The 19,688-nt window shown below is 39.2% G+C and overlaps 1 protein-coding gene across 8 annotated transcripts in view; it reads left to right on the top strand.

Annotated features, from left to right (window-relative positions):
* The window catches only part of diaph2 (diaphanous-related formin 2), a 395,960-nt gene that overhangs the window by 255,552 nt on the left and 120,720 nt on the right, over nucleotides 1-19,688 (top strand). For all 8 annotated transcript variants that reach the window (XM_072664160.1, XM_072664155.1, XM_072664157.1 and 5 more), the window contains one exon: nucleotides 18,660-18,784. In XM_072664160.1, the coding sequence (XP_072520261.1) occupies nucleotides 18,660-18,784 (125 nt within the window). The remainder of the gene's footprint in view (nucleotides 1-18,659; nucleotides 18,785-19,688) is intronic.

The following is a 19,688-nucleotide window of genomic DNA, read 5'->3' as shown; positions in this document are numbered from 1 at the left end:
AAATGGGCTGTGCATCAAAGAAACCCTGCAACGGTTATAGGAAACGTTGAATTTAGGTTAATTCAGCCAAATACCTACTATTAGGACATAGTGTGTAACTTTTAGAACTAAATGATAGTCAAATTTCTATTGTTTCATTGCAAGGATGTACTAATCTATGCATAATCATTATCTACAGTCAATAGAAGATTAAATATTGATATATTTAACTACATAATATTATTTAATGGGGTATCCTAATTTTTTAACATGAAATGTCATGTCTTGGTAGCATTATCTGCCATCATTGATTAATGTTTCATATGTATGCAAATCATTTTTAAGTCAATGTTAGAACTACATGTGCTCCCTACCACTAGACCTACATAAGACATATGATAACAGATGTCCCCTAATATTCTGAAATAAACTATGAGAAGATTGAGGTCATAGTTGTAGCTTTCAAAGATGCCCTTTGCCATTTTGCCTGTGAAAATCTCACTTTTTCTATACCCTGGTGTAATTCCTGATCAATCTGTGTTTTTTTTTTTTGTGTGTTTTTTTTAACCACACATAAATTCATTAACTATAACAGCCTTTACCATCTTTGCATCATTGCTCATCCTCGCTCTAATCTCAGTCTTGCTGCTAAGATTGCTGTTGAAACCTTCATAACTACTTCAACACAATTTTTATTGGTTTATTGCTTCTATCTCAAACTCTGTAGCAGACTTAAAATATCCATGCCTGTAATAGCCTTTCCTTGTTCAAAGCCAAAGTTAAAACTCTTAACAACACTAAAGTATAAATGAACTATCATTTAGTGATTTTTGCATGTCCATGTGTGTTGTAAAGTGGTCTTGGATATGAGAAAGATGTTATATAAATAAAAGGTATTACCGTTACATATGCAAAATGTGCCTCACATTTAAAGTATTTGTAAGGCAGACAGTCTTCTGTTCAGTGTATAGAATTCATATTGATTGTCATCTACTCAGATAAGTCCAGCCAGCAAGTGCAACCATCATTTCATGGCCTATTAAGCCATAGAGAGGCATGGGAGCTAATAATGTAATACTAGGCACTCTTATCTTCTGTAGTTTTGCTCAGCACTGGAACGGCATTTGGCTTACAGGAAGGTGCCTGAAAGAAAAATGCCTCATGGGCAGGAGGCCTGTGGCTGTTAGTTATCCCAATGTGCTCAGAGCCACGGAGGTCCTGAGGTAATTGACGATAGAATGGAAAGAGGCACGGAAGCTGCCTAGAGACAGAAGGGGGTTTAGGATGGCAAACAATACGCTGTCCTGCAGCCATTCAGCTCCCAGGGCCTGGGGTTAGAGAGGCAGGCAGTGCCTTTCAGCTCAGAGCTAGTGTCCGCTCTGTGCTAACTGTTAGTTATTTATTCTCAGTGGGTTGCATTCTGTGCATTTTTGTCTCAATTTAGTTACAGTAAATATGTATCCATGCCATGGCAGGCAATGTGTCTCCATGGTATTTTTCCCCTCTACTGTCATTTAATCATTGTTTTTTTGTTTTTTGTTTTTTGTTTTTTCTCTGCAGTCAACCCCCTTCCCCCGTTTAGGTCACTAATAATTAGATAAGATTGTTTCCCGAAATACTCAAAATGTTATGCTAGTCGTACCGAAAGCAATAAAAATTACCTTGCCATGTTACATAGTGGTTACAGAGACTGAGGTCAGTGGCATCCATGCTGCCATTGCTCTGCGCAAGTGTTACATTCGTATAGTGCATTTTCTTTATTTTATAATAACACTTTGCAATGGTACAAAATATGTATGGTTCCTCATGTATAGTTCATCTGGTCTGGGCACATCATAAATCCTGAAGAAACTAGAAATAATACATATTTATGTTTATGCAAAATGTGAAAGCTATGCTACAATTATTATTTTATTATGTTTTATCTACTTTTATACATTGTTTTACTTCATACATTCAGGCTGGTTGCTTTAGTATGGGGGACTTGGAAAAAGACATACAGTGCCTAAAAGATATAAACAAGATAAAAAATTTATTATAAAAATAAATATTTTTAATAAAATAATTATACAAAATTATTATAGTATATAAACAGGGAAAAGTATTGAAAAACTATTGCTTACTGAAATGTATTTAATACTTCGTACAAAAGCCTTTGTTGGTCATGACACCTACTGTATGGAGAAACTAGTCGCATGCACTGCTGAGGTGTGATTTTGACCCTTTCTTCCACACAAACATCCTGAAGGTTCCATCTGCTCCTGCTATGAACTCTGAGCTTTAGTTCCTTCCATAGATTTTCAAATGGATTCAGGTCAGATGATTGGCTGAGCTTTTGTTCAGTGTTCAAAAATGTCTCATTTTTGTCCATTTGTACATTTTTGTACATTTGTCCATTCATCCTACCTTTAATTACATTAAGCGTGACAGTGCCTTGTGCAAAAAAGCCCCACACCATGATTTCCCACTTTTTCACTGTTGGTGTGGTGTTTTTCGAGTGATATGCAGTGCCTTTTGACCTCCAAAATGGTGTGTATCATGGCATCCAATAAGTTAAATTTTGGTCTCATCTGACCAGACTATTCTCTCAGGATTTTACAGGCATGTCTAAATGTTGTTGAGCGTTAAACTTTAAACACACTTCAACATGCTTTTCCTTCAGCAATGGATTTTTGCATGGTGAGCGTGCATACAGGCCATATTGGTTGAGTGCATTACTTACTTTTGTCTTTGAAACAATTGTACTGACTGATGTACCCCTCCTTAAAAGCTGCACACCTGTTATCAGCCATTTCCAGTAAACATAAATCCATCTGCCTTTAAGGTGTAACTTAAACAAAATAAAAAGAAAAAAACACACTTGCACACATGAAATAACACACTGGTACACCAAATGCACCAAATCTTGGTTGTCATAGAGTACATATCTGACACACCGTGATCTAGAGCTCAGTCTGTCAACTCTCCTTTTATATGCTCAGGAAAAGAACAAAAAAGAAACAGGCAGTTAATTTGTCTCCCTGCTAGAAAGTCTCATTAAAACGTTGATGAGTTTAAGGATTGCCTGAGGTAGAGAGAGCCCTGTTTATAGCGTTGCAATCTAATGCTCAAGTCTCTGTGTCTCCACTGGATGCAAAACAAAAGGCAAATGGGCAATCCAATCTCCAATCAATACCAAGCACTTTCCCTTTTAAACACATCGCGAATGCGCACTTACTTAGACATGTTTGCGCTGCCGACATTACGTTCCTTGACGCCACAAAATACCCTCCTCCCACCACCAACACCGCAGTCGCCGCCATACTAAATGAAGACAGAGTTTGCAGGTGCAGAAATTGATTTGACCTTTTTTATTGCAGGGAGGATATAAATCTCTTTGGATGGACTTTATTACTCAGTTAAGGGGAGACACGGGGTATCCTAATTTAAGTAGTTATGTTGGGCCTCAGTACCAACACAAGCAGAAGGTCACACACTGTGAGAACAATCTGTTTTAATAGACGATGAAGTTGGCAGCCGAGCCTGTAACAGTGTATGTCCCTTTTCCCTCTTGTGCATGAGATTTAAACACACATAGGTTCACATTGGAGAATGTCTGGAGGAGAGAGTGGCTCAACTTTCTTCGATCTTACTGTACAGTACCACATAAAGCAAAAAATGTATAGCCATGAACCGAATATGCTACACAAGGATGATGATGGCACACTCTACAGCAAAGATCATTTGTATTTAACATGTCTCCTATGTCTCTTGAAGGACAGCCATAATCTACTAAATTTTCCAACTCACCATAATTCCACAAAGAGGCTACTCCGTGCTGGGTATAGCTCCCGTAGAAAGACATTAATCTGCTTCTCGCAATGTTTCCATTAAGCTTTAAGATGATAAGACTGTAAGTGAATATACTAGCTGTGTGTGGTTTATCATTAGAGTTGCTGGTGGGGGTGAAAAGCAGTGGCGTGTCAAAAAGTAGTTGCCCTCAGCTGGCACAATAAATGCTTATGTCAAGGCAATGACACAAAAAGAGAGATGACTACAGTCCCTTCTTTAATTTCAGGTTCAGGCGAAAATGCAAGCAAAAACTAAAATGCCTCAGTATCCTGTCACAGTTTGTCATTTTTCTGAGGACAGAAAGAAAGAACTTTGTCAAAGTAAGTTTAGTATACTTTCCAGACAATGCGAAGAAATTTACTTTCAGACTATCTGATCTGATTTTGTGTTGTGAGATGATACAAGCCTCGTCACCTGGCTTGTCTGAAAACAGATACTATTGACTGCTTCCTTTCACTACCTGAAAAGGAGCATTCTCTATTTTAAGAATTATGTAGAAGTTTGCAATGTTGTTTCTTTCATCATTTCATTGGCAAACAGCCGTGTCAAATAAATAAGAAATAAGATGCTTGACTGGAATTTTACTTTTAAGCTGTTTCTCCTCCCTGACTGGCATTGACCCATGGAGAAGGCCGCCTCAGACTGGACGCTGTTGATCTTGAAGCTTGAAGCCTCTAAAGCCTCAAATTACACTCCTATTCTGGGTCTGTTGCTTTTGTCTGGTTGCCATTTTTCTCATGGCCTGCTTGGCCTGCCCTCTGGAGCAGTGCTTTTGAGGACTCTGACCTTCTAATGGTTGACACCTCTCCTTCGTTGCTCTTCAACTTGTGCTATCAGCCAATCAAAAGAAAAGGGCTGCTTCACACATCATTGAATAGAGCACTTTCACTTCAAAGCCACCATTAATCAGGATGCAGTCACAGCAATCAGCAAGCTTGAGAGCAGCATGTTTCTGAATGCACAGAGATGCATGGTGCAATAAAGGAGGAGGGAGGGGTGACTACTGCGCAACAGGAAAATCATGCCTGCAGTTTCTTTCTCCCTCACCTGTAGGCCGGTGGGTCTCACAGCTCTAAGGATTAATGGTCAAAAACAGTGGATGGCTTTGTTATATGAAGATGAACAGCTATGAGCCCAGGAAAGTGATCTATCCCCGAAGTCTTACAACTTAGCATCCAGCTGTTTGGCTGCAATTTAATTTATCATTTACAGTACCTGCAGGGGTAAACATTCTGCTCATAATTTTTATCACATCTGCCTAGACACACATTTCTCACTGCCCTGAGCCTGCAGTAATGTACATTGTGATAGAGGCACATGGATACTGCACCAAAATAAAAAATGCCCTGGCAAAGCACTTTCTCTTAGCATCTAAGATAACAAAGGAGCTTAATACACACGCCTGCTGTTAGTCCAATATTTCACATACAGGTATCCAGAGCCCTATTAAATTGCCCTTATTGTTTGGTGAACACTACAACACGTGCTGCCCATAGGCAGAAGTCCCCACATGCAATTCTTAGTGAAAGGAAACATAGGTTGAGAATTTCCCATGTTGACTCTTTCTCAGTTTCTGAAGATTCTGGGACCTCAGATGGAAGCTGATATACTCAGAACTGTCTATCAGAAACTGATAGACAGTTTCGTATCTGAATTTTTCTCAGTCCTGCAATCTTTTAATTTGCATAGGGTCGGTTCTGGTCTGTAAAATAAATAGGCTGATGGTTCTAGTATATATTGACCAGATTGTGCCATAGTGTAAATGCACATGTTTTTCTAAGCTCACTTGTGCAGACTTGCATGTGCATCTTAAGCATTAAATGAACGATCACTGAGAGTAATACAGTATTCCTTATTATTTACAGACATGTAGGTGCATTGTTTAATGACAATATGTAATACATAAAAATATGTAGATAGAAACCTAGATAATCTTGGTAGTGTAACATACCTTATTTTGGTAACACTGCACAGCTTTCACAACAGTAGGATAAAAAAAAAAACAGATCTCTCCAGTAGAGATCTTTAGTCTACAGTGGCTTACACATCAGCTTTCCGTTAGGTTGATATCTAAATGGAAATTGGTAACTTTAAATTTCAGGATTTTGTATGCATCCTAACTAAGATTTTTTTTGTCTTTGGGGCAATGGGCAGGTGATGTAATACATTGCTGTCATGTAGAACTACACCACTTGACACTGGAGGTCTGCATATTTTCAATGCATCTTATTTATTTGGATCACCTGTGTTTTTATTAAGCCTTTGCAAAACGAGAAATAGTTAGTTTGGGCTTATCTTGACACTTTTACAAGGATTGGACAAATGATTGAAATGCGATAAGAATTAGCAGTCCATGAGCAGTTCAGTCTCTTCAGACTCTTCAAGGCACCTTATATACCTTGCTCATGTTTCTTGTCGCTTAGATGACTGACAAGAAACTCACTCCCTCCAACGTCCTCAACCCCACCACTATTCTCCTTTAGACTCACCCTAGTATTGGATGAATTTGTAATGCTCTGTGAGCTTTATTAAGTTAGCTTGTGAAGCAAAACAAAATCTTATAATACAGTTGTATACAGTACTGTCCACCTGAAAAGGCAATGTCTAAAGCTATTTAACTACCAATAAACACTATATTGTGATTTAAATTGTACGAGTTACAATACAGTGTCTAGTTTATCTAATCAGTCCTCAATAAATAAATCAGATTAGCTGCCAGTGGAATTGAACAAATCCATACAGATGCTTGTGTGCACAGAGAAGACAGGAATCAAACATGTGTTAAAGTAACTGGAACCTGTGTTCTTCTAACCGGCATATCAGTAACTACTGATAACATAAATTTTATGTTCCTTTCTAATGTATTTATTTGTGTTCATTCTAATGTTATATAATATTTTATAGCCAAACATGGACTGCTGAGATACTCTTGTAATGTACTATGCAGTACCTTTCATTCTAATGCACCTGTGAAAACGATCTGGGGAAAAACAACTTATCTGGGCAGTAAAAAAATTATTATAGAACAAATAGAAATAGTAGAAAAGGCAGGAGTTTAACTTAGCTGTATGAGTTCTCCTTGTGGGAGCCTAGTATCAGTTATAGTTATCACAGTCATACAAGAAAACAGCAACAGGATCAGTGTGTGCATGTCTCATGTACTACTGACTTGTAGAGGTTCTTTGTTGCAGTGTACAAGGTTAGTCATTTGCCTCCAGAGTGCCTGCAGTTAATTTAAACACAAAAAGGAAAACCCTTCCTTTCTCTAATCATGCATGGTCCACGTAGAGGGAGCTGTTGAGCTAAGATTAAGTCCCTATCACAGTTATACATGAGGGGAAAATATGCATTGAAACATCTAAACTTTGGTGGTTGGTGACAAGGAGGTTTGTGACAGGCTGTACAGCCATGATGAAAGTTGTTTCTTTGGCAGTACTAAATAGTAAATCCCTAAGACAGTATAGTTTAGTAAACATCAGTACAGACGTAGTTTATGTGATCTTCATTACACAGAGCTTATGTGTGCTGGTGCATTTTACAGTCGAAAAGGGACTAATGTTTAGGGCTGTTTGTATTCATAATGTCCTTTCTCTCCTTCTCTCTGCATTCATATCAAAGTCCAATCCTTTTTCTGTATTAGTTCATCACACTAGCATGTCATTTCCTTGCAAGTGAGTTGTGATGTGCTTATCGTAGCACTCTCACAAACAGAGAGGAAGGAAGCGAACTTTCCTCACCACCAAAATGTCAGGCGACTATGGAAGTGTCCCTGTGAGGTGAAATAGGCTGCAGCATGTGATAACGTGTGACTTTGAAGTTGTGAATAAGTGTGAAGACATGAGTCAACCTGCCCACCACTCCCATCAGCCACTGCCATTTCAGTTAGCCTCCAGAGCCCAGTGCATTCACTCTAGCTCCTCGCCTCTCAAGAGGACTCTGAAATCTACTGTTCTCACCCAGACCTTTTATGTGGGAAAAAGTTATCCCATCACAGCCGTAGTTTTATTATTTTATCTGTATTTGTAAGTTTATTAACAGTTAATTTACAACAGTCTGTTGTTTTGTAATACTTACTTCAACACCTCCCTTCTGTCATTTTTAGACTTTGAGCTGTGATGTATAGTTTCCATTAAGCAGGCTAATCTCTGAAGTCAAGCAGAGCAATAAATGAGTAACTCCCACCGTCCAAGCCCCGTATTGCTCCCTGAGGCTCTCTGGTATTTTATAGTGTGAACTTGTTTAAGATTACAATCGGAGAAGTTATTTCCCTTGTAGGTCAGAAATCCAAACAAGACACAGTTGTTCTTAATAAAATTGGTCTTTGTTGTGTAAAAGTGATGCATTATTATTATTATTATTGTAGTATTTTATAAAAAATGTGTGCCTTGGCCTATTTATTGAGGAAAATTATCTAGTATAGAGTTGCTAAAGTATGTGAACCTTTGCTTTCAGTATCTAGTGTGACCCCCTTGTTCATGGTTTTCCTCCCATGCTTGCTTCAGGTCCTTTCACAACATTTCTGTTGGATTAAGTTCAGGATTTTGACTTGGTTATTACAAAACATTAACTTAATTCTTCTTAACCATGACTTGTATGCTTATGGTTGTCGGCTTGCTGCTTGACGTGCACCTCAGGGCCTTTACAAATCCTACGTTACACTTACTACAACGTGAAGATCAAACTGATGAACTTCTTGCTTTTGTACTACTTTTGTCTTCCCCTTGATTGAAAGCTCCTCACTCAAATTTCACCATCAAAATATCTGCTGATCCTAAAGATTCATATACACTATATTGCCAAAAGTGTTCACTCACCCATCCAAATCATTGAATTCAGGTGTTCCATGTTCCATGACCACATGTGTATTAAACCAAGCATCTAGGCATGCAGACTGCTTCTACAAACATTTGTGAAAGAATGGGTTGCTCTCAGAAGCACAGTGAATTCCAGCATGGTACTGTGATAGAATGCTGCCTCAAGTCAAGTTGTGAATTTTCCTCGCTCCTAAATATTCCACAGTCAACTGTCAATGGTATTATAAAAGTGGAGGCGATGGGGAATGACAGCAACTCAGCCAGGAAGTGGTAGGTCACATAAAATGACAGAGCAGGGTCAGCGGATGCTGAGGCGCATTTTGCTTAGAGGTCGCCAGCTTTCTGTAGAGTCAGTTGCTATAGACCTCCAAACTTTCATCAGATTAGCTCAAGAACAGTGCAGAAATAGCTTTATAGAATGGGTGTTCATGGCTAAGCAGCTGCATTCAAAATCAAATCAATTATTTGTATAGCATTGGTAGGTGGTAGCACAAGTAGAGGGGACCCCCAGCAGTCAGTCTTCCTGCAGGTTTGACTGGATGAGTGGGCGACCATTTACTCTGAGAAGATAAAGAGACAGAGTTAGTTTTGAATGGATTTATAGAGAGCAGAGAATGTTGAGCAGTATCAGAGTGTGTCTGACAACTCCAGCAGGTCTGACTATAAAAGCCTAACTAAAAGGAAAGAGAGAGAAGGTAACACAGACATGAGAGCACCCTAAAACACTATCGTCCATCGACTCCACCGTCCACAAACCTGAGTGATTGCGTACAAGCAGCGAGACGACAGCTTCAGAATCTCAGTATACTACAATTCCCTGTGTACATGAACCCTAGGACCTACAACCTTTATCTAAGGGGAAACATTAATTACCAAAAGCTAAAATAAACAGATGAGTTTTCAGCCTAGATTTGAAGATGTCTGAGTCCTGAACATTATCTGGAAGGTTATTCCAGAGTTGGGAGGCTTTATAAGAAAAGGCTTTACCCCCTGCATAGGTTTTCTGAGGTACTCAGGAGCGAGGCCATGTAGGGCTTTATTTGTAAATAGAAGATTTTTATAATCAATACAGAATTTGATAGAACTGGACTGATATGGTAAAATTTTCTAGTTTTCGGAATAACCCTGGCTGCACCATTTTTAACCTAGTTGAAGTTTATTGAGTTTCCTGCTGGTCCTAAGGTTCAAGCCTTACATCACCAAGCGCAATGCAAAGCGTCAAATGCAGTAGTGTAAAACACACCGTCACTGGACTCTGGAGCAGGTGTGTTTGGCGGTTGCCAGGAGAACGGTACCTGTCTGACTGTATTGTAAGTGTAATGTTTCGGGGGGATTATTATGGTGTGCGGTTGTTTCTTAGGAGTTGGGTTTGGCCCCTTAATTCTAGTGAAAGGAACTCTTAATGCTTCCACATACCAAGAAATTTTTATATGTTTCAGTTTGGTGTAGAAGAACTCGACAGGTCTGCACAAAGTCCTGACCTCAACCCATAGAACACATTTGATAATTTGAATGGATTTGATGATTTTGGATGAATTAGAGTGGAGACTGAAATTCCCTTACCTTGTGGAAAGCATTTCCAGAAGAGCTGAAGCTGTTATAGCTGCAAAGGGTGGCCCGACATCATATTAAATCTCATTCTTCTTGTCTACTTTTAGCACTGGTGTAAAAATCTGATGAAGTTTTAGGTCAAGTGTATGCAGAAATATAGAACATTGTAAAGGGTTCACATACTTTCAAACTCCTGTGTGTGTGTATGTACAAAAATAGGATTTTGGGGAAAATAACATGGATTCTAGATTTACTGTAGTCGATCGTTCAATGTGCATTTGGAACATATAGTTGTTTGTTGCTTGTAAAATGCATTAGCTTGCACCCTGTAACCTCAATTTAGGAATAAAAGTGAGACTCCAATGCCAATGAGAGCTCCTCATGTGCATAGTCAATGATAGGAGAAGACTGGAGAGCAAGATCTCACAATGGGGCACCTGAGTAATGAATCAGCTGAGAATAAAGGTGTATGTTTACTTGTAAATATCCCCCTAGCACTGCCATCTGTTTCAGTGGCACTCTTCGCACATTGACTTGGCCCACCCAGACCAACTACACCTGCAGCTGTAGCCAGCGCTCCCCTGGGGCCTCCAGCTGGCAGACCCTGATCAGATTTTTGGCCTTTTTCTTCTCTCAGGTGGTTCATCGTCTCCTTCTACTTTTTAACCTTTATTTATTTATCATGAGCCATTGTGCAGCCACCCCTGCATCATACGCTATAGCAGTTGTAGCTGCTGATTGTTGACACATACTTGCACATCTCTAAGCATCAAAAGTGGCCTTACATCTAGAATGACCCCTTGAGCCACTTGAGCATAGCAGAGTTTCAAGGAATGACATGTTTTGTAACACCAGGAGTCACGTTTTGTGCAACTTGAAAGGCTTTTTTTCTTCTTTTCTTTTCTTTTCTTTTCTAGAAGGCATGAGCTTACACGCCCAGCTTGGCTGCCCTCTTTATGTCTTTCCCTTTCTCGCTCAGTGCATTTGATTTTTTCTCAACTGCTGGATTTGCAATCACCTCGGGTCAACGTCTAAAACTCCTCATATATCAAAATACATCATAATTGACTCCATTTGTGAGGCCTCCTGAGGTGTCTGCTGCCTGCCGTTCTTGATGGCTGCCAAAAGCAAAACAATTTCCAAAAGTACATGACTTGAATTCTAGACATGCTCCTTTCTTCTTGCATAGATAGCTTTCGCTTTCTTATTTGCCAGCTTGTCCGCTCGCTCTCAGGTCACTATAACAGGTTTGTCTCTCATTTCCAACCACAGGATTTCTTCTAGCAACAATTTCACCTCTATTTTATCACCATTCTATCTGTAGCATTAAATAAATAATTGTGCCAAATCCTTGGCCTAATAGAGGCTTCGGTGGTAGAAGGGCATCACTGAAGCAAGGAGTGACTCACAATGGAGGTGCGTTATCGTTCGGCCAACACTGTTTACAGGATCTAGAGGAAGAGATGCACTTTTATTTCTAGCCTCGCTGCACTTCTATAGCAAATCCTACCTTCCAGAATGAATGCCTGTCACAGGCAGAGAGAGACAGACAGGCAGACAGACATTTATAGAGACAGAGCGCAAGAAGGCAGAGGCTGACAATTACAAATCACACGCTTGATAGCTGGCGGGTGGTATAGACAGGGCTCACTGGTGTTTGTGTTGTGTGAGATGCACTGCTGATGTGGCATGAATGTGAATAGGTAATCCAGAATTCATCTCACTTTGACATGCATTGAGGTTGTTGTTTTTTATTTTGGTTTTGTTTTTTTCCCCTGTGGAGGGTGGTCTCTCACAGAAATCTGGACAAATCACTGTCTGCCAAGTTCATTGCAGAAGATGCTGGTAATGATGCAGTGCAATATAGTCAGTCCACAATTGGAGCAAGCTTGTATTCTGCATTGTTGGATTATCTCTCCAATATCCTCTTCATCTACCTCCCACCTCTTTTTTTCAGTCATTGTTCTTTTTGTTTATCCATTTGTATTCTTTATGATTACTGCATAATGGCATCGCATCAGTAAGGATTTAGAGCTTCTCTCGTGGATGACACCTCATTTTGAAGCAAATTGTATTCTTAAGGTTCCCATCCACTTAATCCATCAAATGATCAAATGGGTAAATAAATCCTTAATTATGATAAAGCTTTGTGAAGTGAGGGATTTTAGAAAAATAGAAATTAAAAGAATAAATGGAGCGAACTTAAAAGGATTTATTCCTTTTATTTCCATCCGATTAACACACCATAGATGGGCACCAGTAATTATGCTCAGTCTGTATGTGTTATGAATTTGCATCCTTTCCACATGGAAATTAATTGAATTGTGTTTTTTTCTTTCTTTTTTTTTTTTTCTTTTTTTTTTTTTTTTTTTTTGGCTAATACTGTTTCCACAGTTCCTAATGACTTGTTACCGAAGTCCATGCATTGCCGTATTTGACATTGAATTCAGTTTTGAAAGAATTATGTTGGAAACTTTTCTAAATCCACCCCTCCCCATCTCACACACATAAACACACACACACACACAGGCACAAATGTATCACATATACAGGGTGGGCCATTTATATGGATACACCTAAATAAAATGGGAATGGTTGGTGATATTAACTTCCTGTTTGTGGCACATTAGTATATGGGAGGGGGAAAACCTTTCAAGATGGGTGGTGACCATGGTGGCCATTTTGAAGTCTGCCATTTTGGATCCAACTTTAGTTTTTTCAATGGGAAGAGGGTCATGTGACACATCAAACTTATTGAGAATTTCACAAGTAAAACAATGGTGTGCATAACTTTATTCTTTCATGAGTTATTTACAAGTTTCTGACCACTTATAAAATGTGTTCAAAGTGCAGCCCATTGTGTTGGATTGTCAATGCACCTTCTTCTCCCACTCTTCACACACTGATAGCAACACCACAGAAGAAATGCTAGCACAGGCTTCCAGTATCCGTAGTTTCAGGTGCTGCACATCTCGTATCTTCACAGCATAGGCAATTGCCTTCAGATAGTGGGGCCATTCTTCATCAATGGAAACCTCAAGGCCACTGGATATTTGAAATTGCTACATGATGATGTTCCCTCTTTATGAAGCTGGCACGTTCCCTGAGTTTTTGCAGCAAGATGGTGCACCACCACATTATGAGTGTCAGGTCCGAGCATTCCTAGATGAACAGTTTCCTGGAAAGTGGATTGGTCGTCGTGGGCCGGTTGAATGGCCCCCAAGGTCTCCCGATATGACACCCTTAGACTTTTATCTTTGGGGTCATCTGAAGGCAATTGCCTATGCTGTGAAGATACGAGATGTGCAGCACCTGAAACTACGGATGCTGGAAGCCTGTGCTAGCATTTCATCTGCGGTGTGTTATCAGTGTGTGAAGAGTGGGAGAAGAAGGTGCATTGACAATCCAACACAATAGGCAGCACTTTGAACACATTTTATAAGTGGTCAGAAACACCGCTGTTTTTCTTGTAAAATTCTCAATAAGTTTAATATGTCACATGACCCTCTTCCCATTAAAAAAAAAACTAAACTAAAGTTGGATCCAAAATGGCCACCATGGTCACCACCCATTTTGAAAAGTTTTCCCCCTCCCATATACTAATGTGCCACAAACAGGAAGTTAATAGCACCAACCATTCCCATTTTATTTAGGTGTATCCATATAAATGGCCCACCCTGTAGAATTCAAGTATGGATATCAAACATGTCTTACATTAATAACATAGGAAACACATTCTTTTTTTCTTGTACATGCAAATTGTTTGTTCACCATTCTTCCCATTCTTTTTATGAAACACCTTTTCAGTTGCAAGAGTGTTACAAGATCCCTGCTAATCACAGCAAACAATTTGCCTGCTTTGTCACTGCAAGCATATGACTTTTACCTTTTGCGACTCACTTGCTTTGATACCTCCTGAAAGCAGAACATGCTGAGCTGGAGTTACGCCTTTTGTCTTTTGTTCTCCTGAAGTATACCATTACTTTGTTGTTTACATCTTATTGCTTTTTATTTGATCTCAGGTGCAAACACACACGCTTTCTAAACCACGATGAGCCAGTCAAATGAACCTAACTGAAATCGGAATATAAGAAGAGAAAAAGACAGCACGCTGTCAGTGCATAGGCCTACTTGTTAGTGTCTTGATTTATTGTGCTGTGTTTGGATTGAAAGTCAATGGCTATAATTTGCTGCAAGTAGAGTATTGGATTCCGAATTTGAGAAACACCATTTTAAGGTTGTCCTTTCTGTTTTTTGTTTTAAATGAGGATCATCTTGGAATTAGAATGACATGAAATGTAGCCTAACCATAGTAAGGCAGAATGTCTTCTGATTCCTTGAAAGGTTATTAATTTTAAGTTCTCATTATTAAGTAAACAATCTGACCTGGCTGCATTGTGCACTCTAACACTCATGTGGGTGGGATGAATGTGGTGAACCCTTTCTAATGATATTGGGTGTATGGCATTCAGATTTTTCACTTTTTTCTTCCCCCACCCCCCTCTCACAGATGTTTCTCCTCTTCTGAACTGAAACATCTCAATTTGTCAAGTGATTAGTCATAGCTTTACATCATGGAGACATTTCTTTATTTATTTCTTCACTTTATTCATCATCATGTTCACTTCTACATCTCACCCACTTTTGCCAGACACATACACATACTCTGTAGCACTCTTGAGTACTATGCACTTCTGTATACTATACAGTTTATTCATGCAAGAAAACTCTCAAATTCCTATTCCTACCCTAAAGCAGATAAGAAATGAAGAGGTGCCTTGTGTTGCTTGGCGTTTAATAGATGCTTTTGGGTGACCTTCCTTTTCCTTTAATGTTTAATTTGCCTTTGTTTGCCCAAGTATAAAGATTATTTAACACTGATATCACTCAGGGGGGGCTTGTTAAAAAATAAATCTCCATTGCCACTGTAACCTTTGAAAGCACTGCAAGCCTGAGCATTGAAATATTGATACAACATATCCATAAATCGGAATTGAAAATGGCCTCATCCAGCAAATGGCTGAATATAATACTGACATCCTCACATTAGAGCAGATGATTTGGTATTTTGTGTGGCGCATCTCCTCTCTCTTTATGACGCGTGGTATTCCTTCTAGGCAGTTTATAGGGAGGGGAAATGGGACAGGGCTTAATGGAATAGTTCTCCCCTGTCCTCCGGCCCTGAGTATAAATTCTCTGTGCTGGAACCTGGATCAGAGTACCAGAGCCCACAGGCACATTGCTGCTGCTGTAAATCTGCAGCTGTGCTTGTTGTGTATCTTAGTCATTTACACATTGGGGCCTAGCACCTTCTTTTTCAGATTTGTACTGCATTCAGACAGATACTGCAGTGAGGCAGAGCCAAGTTGTTTACGTCCGCCTAAGCATATTCTTGAGTATGCAGAAACCTTAATTGTAAGTAATGTATAAATATTTTCTAACCTGAGAAAATGATAAATGCCTTAGTGCATGCTATTGGAGAATATATGGAATCATCCTGACAGCAATCATTAGTATAATTTTCCATGTCCCAGAAACAGTTTGTATGAGCAGGACAGGAAGCTGAATGGGTTTTCTTTTACTTCTGCTTCGTCTTCATCATGTCTACACTAGAAGCATTTGAAAGATATTAATGTGGCTGTACTAGTCCCCAGAAAACTTTTTTTTTATTATTTAATTTTGCTATTAATGTTGCTAATGATACCCCAAAGGGATGCCTCCTTTATTTTGGCTCAGCCTCTAACCGAGTGCTCCATTAATAAGGAGAAGAGCAGCTGTTGAGACAAACATATTTATTGCTGAAATAGGAGAAAGTGACCGATAACGAGCCTGTATGTTTAGAACAACATCAAAAGGGGCATTAACATATTTCTCTGATTAAGGGTTTTGTTCGGTACACTGCAGTACACATGCTACCATGCTGCCACTGCCCATAGCTGCTGTAGCGTGTCATGAGTGGGTTTTGTTTTGATTTATCGATTGACTAACATTGTTACCCATCACTGTCTGTAGCAAATAATGGTACACATTGACTTGTACCTACTGTACGGAAGTTTAGGGTGAAAAAAAAACGAACAAAAAGATTGATGCAAAACTGTCTCCTGATTAAAAAAAAACAAAACAAAAAAAAAAAAACGAGTGAACAGGCAGCAACTCATCACTGTCGAGAAACCCATCACATTCAGAGAACTCTAAGAACTCTTAAGCTACATGACTAAGCTAAACAGATGGCATATCACCTTGTTGGTTTCACAAGCCACAGAGGAAGTTTGTCTTGACTGGGACTTAAACTAAAAATTCTCTTTGGTAGAATTCTTTTTTCTGTGTTACAGATGGTGGGCAGGCCCACCTTAAACCTAGAGAGCCGTTGTTTGTGCTAGATGAGCCACTTGGACCAGGTGGTAAACAATGTGGAAATGTAATACACAAAATTATCTTTACTTGTTTCAGTCTTTATAGTCATAAGGTTTCTGTTTTTATTTTAAATTGTTTTAATATAAATTGTTTTTATGTTTATATAAAAAGTAATGTATTAAATATATGTTATGTTTATACATGTTATAATGGTGGTGTATTTGGTGGTGTGGTTTAAATAATGTACAGTATTTATGTATATATACATATATAAATACATAGATAGACACACACACACACACACACACACACACATATATATATATATATATATATATATATATATATATATATATATCTCTTACTATTCCATCATGAGTTCATCTGTGTAGTGACTTTTGTGGTTTCAGACTGAGTCTCCTCGACTCTGCTGGGGAATGCAGTGGTAGCGCCAAGGCTACCCTGAGAGCATTAACCCCAGCTTTGTGAGGCTTGATTAGAGGACAGTAAATCCCTGGTTGTGGTCTTCCTCCAGCATGCTTTTAATGACATAGCTTCTACTTTCCACATTGTCCAAGTTGATTTGTGTCCAATGTGTGTTTTGTCCTCTCTGCGTGGGTTTATTGCTGTGGAAGAGAAGGAAAACCATGTGTAAGTCACCATGAAGTCCACTCGTTTTATCTTTAGACTTTTTTCTAATCCACTATCACAGCACCAGTTCCGAAGAAACAATGGCCCCTATTATTGGAACATTTTTAGACTATTCATTAATTGTGTAATTGACATATGAACTCAGAATAATAGTCACAGCCGAAGAGAGAATTAGAACAAGGACTGAAGTCACTGAAGAACATCTGAGCTGCCAAATGAATTTGTATCGTCTTTTGACACTTATGCTATCCCCCTGGCCAGATGGTGTCCACTCAGATGCCGCAAAAACTGGGCCTTGTTTGTAGTAAGTGAGCATTTTGACCCTCTGAGGTGAAATAAAGCCTCTCTTTAGTGCAGTGATCGTTTGGAATGTGTATCAATAATACTAAAGCCGTACAGCAATCACAACATAGTGCCATGGCTGCGTCCACATCTCTCCTGATCCCCCCCTAAGACAGTGCGAGTGCTTTGAAGTCGGGACTTAAAAGCACCAACATGAGTACGGCGAGAGCCAAAGTGAGAAGGAGAGCGGTAAACAGTGATTATTTGCAGATTAATGAAACCGACTGCCTCCTGAGGGCCCATCTCTCCATGTGCTCAGCCTTTATGCTGAGGCTTATCGGACTCAGACCTGATCACACATGCACTTTGGGGTGCTAAAATGTTTACAGTCATCACTGTGCCATAGCAGTTGCAGAGAGCTTATGAAGACAATGACAGTAAAGCTTTACTCTCCCACTATTAACAGGACCCAGCATTAATTAATTGTCTTAATAGTTTTTGTTTGTTTAAAAATATTTGTTTCATGGTTGGGTTTCTCATTGCCTGTCTGTTATCTTTACTTCTTTACGAATTTACTTTTTCTTATTCTAACTCCCTGTATTTATTAGACCTAGCTTAAACCGTTTCATTGGAACATTGCTGATTAAGTCAATCAGGGTCCACAAGATCAGCATGAGAATGCATTAGCTTATGTAAAGTCTGTCCAGACCTTATAAATCTTTCAGGATGTTGTTTAAAGGCATTGATTGGTGAATAAATTCATTATTGCCGTTGAAACACATTTTCATTTGCAAAATTAGCATCTTTTTTATTATTATTATTTTTATTGATCCTATAATGGCTCGAAAACAACATTTTCAAGCACTGTTATAAGAAATGTTGAGGGTTTTTTTTCGTCCTCTGTTTGGTGGTAGTCAGATTCATGTCCAGTTTAGAGCTGTGGGAAAACTGTTAATGTCACTCTTCCAATGTAATGCATTACATTTCCAAGAATTCTATATGTGAACATCAGTAACCGTCTTAACATAGTTCAAGCAAGACCAACTGCTGTCAAAGCACATTTAACTCTGCAAAAACCGGTATACTGTATCTCTAGTAACCATACTACACTTAGCTTTGTATCGAAGTGTGGAAGAATACTTTTCCTGGCAGATGTTTGTAACTTTTTGCTAAACATCTCTTGTCCTAATTTCACAGTGTCTGCTCAGATCCTCAAGGCCAGTTTGGACACAATGGAGCGCCACATCCAGAGGCTGGAGAACGATATCCAGAACTTCCCCAAGACGGACGACAAGCAGGATAAGTTTGTGGAAAAAATGTCTATATCCTTCATGTGCTTTTTTTTTTACTCTGAAAAAGGCTACATTAGTGATCGCATGAATTTTACCACTAAAGGGACATGGTGTTAAAGTCTCCATGTCCCTGTGGGCTGTGGATTAGGTAGGATTGCTCCTTTGTGAGAACTTTATCTGATGGGTCCACCCCACAGTGGGAAGCAGTCCTGAAAGCTATTTATACAGTGTGCCCCCTCCCTGGACGTTAATAGAGCACATCTCAGACATGTTATACTAATCACCACACTGATTTTATCTGCTGGCCTGACACAGGCCGTTTTCTCCAGAACTTTCAGTGTGCTATCGGCTCTCAAGCCTTCTCTCCCGTTTTAATAACAGAATACTTTTACTCCACTGGAAGGATATTCAACCTGCTAATTTAATTAGTTATGCCCCAGCATTTCCAAGAGTCTATTTTAAAAAGTAGGGGGATCTGACAACATAGATATGGCTTTTCCTTACTGACATGCAAATGTTTATTTATTTTTTTAGAAACCTGGCATAGGAGTGTATTGTCTGAAGAAGTTAGCTATTCTTGCTCGTTTTCGTCTCTGAGTGACAGGCTGACTTCATCTTTCCCCAGTGATTCCGGCTGGGCCTCACCGCTTTTATTAGCTGCAAGTAAGAATCATTAATCAGTGATTTATCAAGTCAGAAAGACTTTCCATATGTTCCCTGAGAGCAGGAGAGACAGCAGTTAACCTTATTTTAGCTCTTTGTTCATGAGCTCAAAGTGGAGATTTATGAAGGCTTACACTGCACTTTAGGTGGCATAAGAATAATAGCATCTGCACACATTAACAATCTGCTCCAAGTCAAAGAGGGCCGCTTAGAGTTGTGTAATTAAAGAACGCAGGGCCCCTAACGTGCAGGCCTGGGCACATCCAAGGCA

The sequence above is a fragment of the Salminus brasiliensis genome, chromosome 19 (genome assembly GCF_030463535.1).
Source record: "Salminus brasiliensis chromosome 19, fSalBra1.hap2, whole genome shotgun sequence".
Taxonomy (NCBI): Eukaryota; Metazoa; Chordata; class Actinopteri; order Characiformes; family Bryconidae; genus Salminus; species Salminus brasiliensis.
The sequence above is the reverse complement of the archived record's forward strand: the minus strand, read 5'-3'. Positions and strand labels throughout refer to the sequence as shown.